Source organism: Henckelia pumila, chromosome 2, assembly GCF_033568475.1.
Source record: "Henckelia pumila isolate YLH828 chromosome 2, ASM3356847v2, whole genome shotgun sequence".
NCBI classification, from domain to species: domain Eukaryota; kingdom Viridiplantae; phylum Streptophyta; class Magnoliopsida; order Lamiales; family Gesneriaceae; genus Henckelia; species Henckelia pumila.
Window position 1 is genome coordinate 2794621 of NC_133121.1, and position 2117 is coordinate 2796737.

Below are 2117 nucleotides of genomic sequence, written 5' to 3' on the forward strand. Positions count from 1 at the left end.
ATTTTTTAATACATTAAATAGGGATAAAATAAAAAGATTATATAAAATTTACTTTCCCAATAAATTTTTTTTTATCTGTATAAAAAAAAACGTACGACTATGTATTTGAAACGGATGGAATACATTACTTCATTAATTGATGATTTTAATTCATGAAGACTTCTTAATGACTCAAATTAATGAAGTTTTCGTGATGACTTTGATTTTAATTTTAATTCATGAATTTTTGGTTCGTTTTCAAATAAAACCTCTACTAAACTACATTAACCCGTTCAACCCTTTTGAACCCAAGCATTTTCAAACCCGGATCCAAATGATATGAAATATGACGCCGGATCACATAGAATAGAATCATATATAATTTATTTCCCAAAGATAACTCGAAATCAAACAATACAAAAGAAATCAAATTTCAAAGAGAGCTTTCTATTCATCCTTATTGATAAAAGAAGCAACTTTTTTGATCATAGCCAAACCATTGTCACTAGTAGGAGCAAATACACTGAACACATGAACCTCCCCTTCAACATCCACAACCTCAATCTCTCCATCCCAACCATTCTTCTCCAATATCTCCTTGTAATGCAACCCTCTTCCCCTCAACACATCCGTCTCCGCCACATAAACCAGCACTCTTTTGCACCCCAAACTCGCAATTCTTGGATCCGTCCCCGGATTAATCAACGGGTCGTCGCACCCTTTCGAGCTATTCGGGCTGGCGTAGTTCCAAAGCGCATCCAGAAAACTCTTGGGAAACAGGGGATGAGTCACTTCATGATCTCCCAAGGAAACCTCGCCCCAAAAGAAGGGGCAATTCAGAAATGCCCCGCGTAGAGTGATGCCATAATTGTCACCTGCAGCTTTCAACTTATCACGATCGATCCCCGCACGTAAGGCCACGTGGTGTGTGAGAGTTCCTCCGGCACTGTCCCCTCCCAAGTACACACGATTCATATCTGCGTGATCTTTGATCCATTCTTCTTGATCTTGCCCCTCCTCTGTGAACTGAGCGGCGATCCATTCGAGGGCTTGCCAAGAATCTTCGAAAGCGATCGGGAGAGGGTGCTCCGGGGCCAGCCTGTAGTTCAACGAAACGGCGACGACGTTGGCTTCGGCAACCAAGTGATTCAGGTGATTCTGGTACAGTTCAGAGAAGGCGGATTCGATCACGAAGCCGCCGCCGTGAAAATACAGGAGGAGGGGAAGTTTGGCGGCGGGGGAGGCGTTCTTGGGAAGGTAGAGCCGGGCGGAGAGGTTGATTTGCGGTGAAATTTCGACGTCTTTGGACTGAACGCCGGTCACGGGATCGAGTGATGGGGGCACGAAACCGTTGCCGAGTAATCTTTCAACTCGGCCATCTTTGTAGTGTCTGAGTAAGGGGAAGAAATCGTGAAGAATCTCGTCTGAGTTTGCTGCAGCCATTGGAGCTAGCTAGCTAGCTAGGGGGGAGATGGAGAATATAGTCAAGATCGAAGTGTTCTTGCTTCTTGGGGCAATCAGACAAGATTTTTGCAGAGAAATTTATAGATGAGAAGATGGTTAAATTTGCACGGCATTGAAACTGGCCAATAATCATCTAATCATTTTGGTGTTCCAAAAAATAAATAAATGTTTTGAAAGCAATAAAACATTAAAATGTATTTCCAAGATAAATTTAACTACTCTGTATAATAATAATAATGATCAAGATTAAAAACGTGAAGCGTGTTAAAGCGTTGATCTGAAGTTACTAGTTTTTCAAGTTCAAACGATATTATTATATGTTTAAATGGAACAAAAAATGTTGTCAATTTTTATTATATTAATTCATGTAATAAATAAATTGATAAAAATTATCATAAATTTAGATTTAAAAAATAAAGTTAAGAACATACAAATATTAATATTATATTAATTAATATTTTCCTACAAATATAAAAAAATAGAAAAAATTTCGATCCTTTATGTTTGTCACTTTGTGATTTCAGTCCTCTATGTTTTCATATTTCAGTTTTAGTCATGCATGTTTTTTTTTTTGCAATTTTAGTCTTTTTTTATTCGAAAATGCTTACGTGGCAATATACACGGCAGCTCCACGTCAACACTGCATTTGTGTCACATCAACGCCACATCAGAAA

At 38.5% G+C, this 2117-nt stretch overlaps 1 protein-coding gene across 1 annotated transcript; it reads right to left on the reverse strand.

Moving 5' to 3' along the window:
- Nucleotides 1-343: 343 nt before the first annotated feature.
- LOC140883404 (probable carboxylesterase 12) lies at nucleotides 344-1534 on the reverse strand. Its single transcript, XM_073289852.1, has one exon. It carries the CDS (start codon nucleotides 1420-1422, stop codon nucleotides 427-429), a length of 996 nt encoding a protein of 331 aa, XP_073145953.1. The 5' UTR covers nucleotides 1423-1534; the 3' UTR covers nucleotides 344-426.
- Nucleotides 1535-2117: the final 583 nt, after the last annotated feature.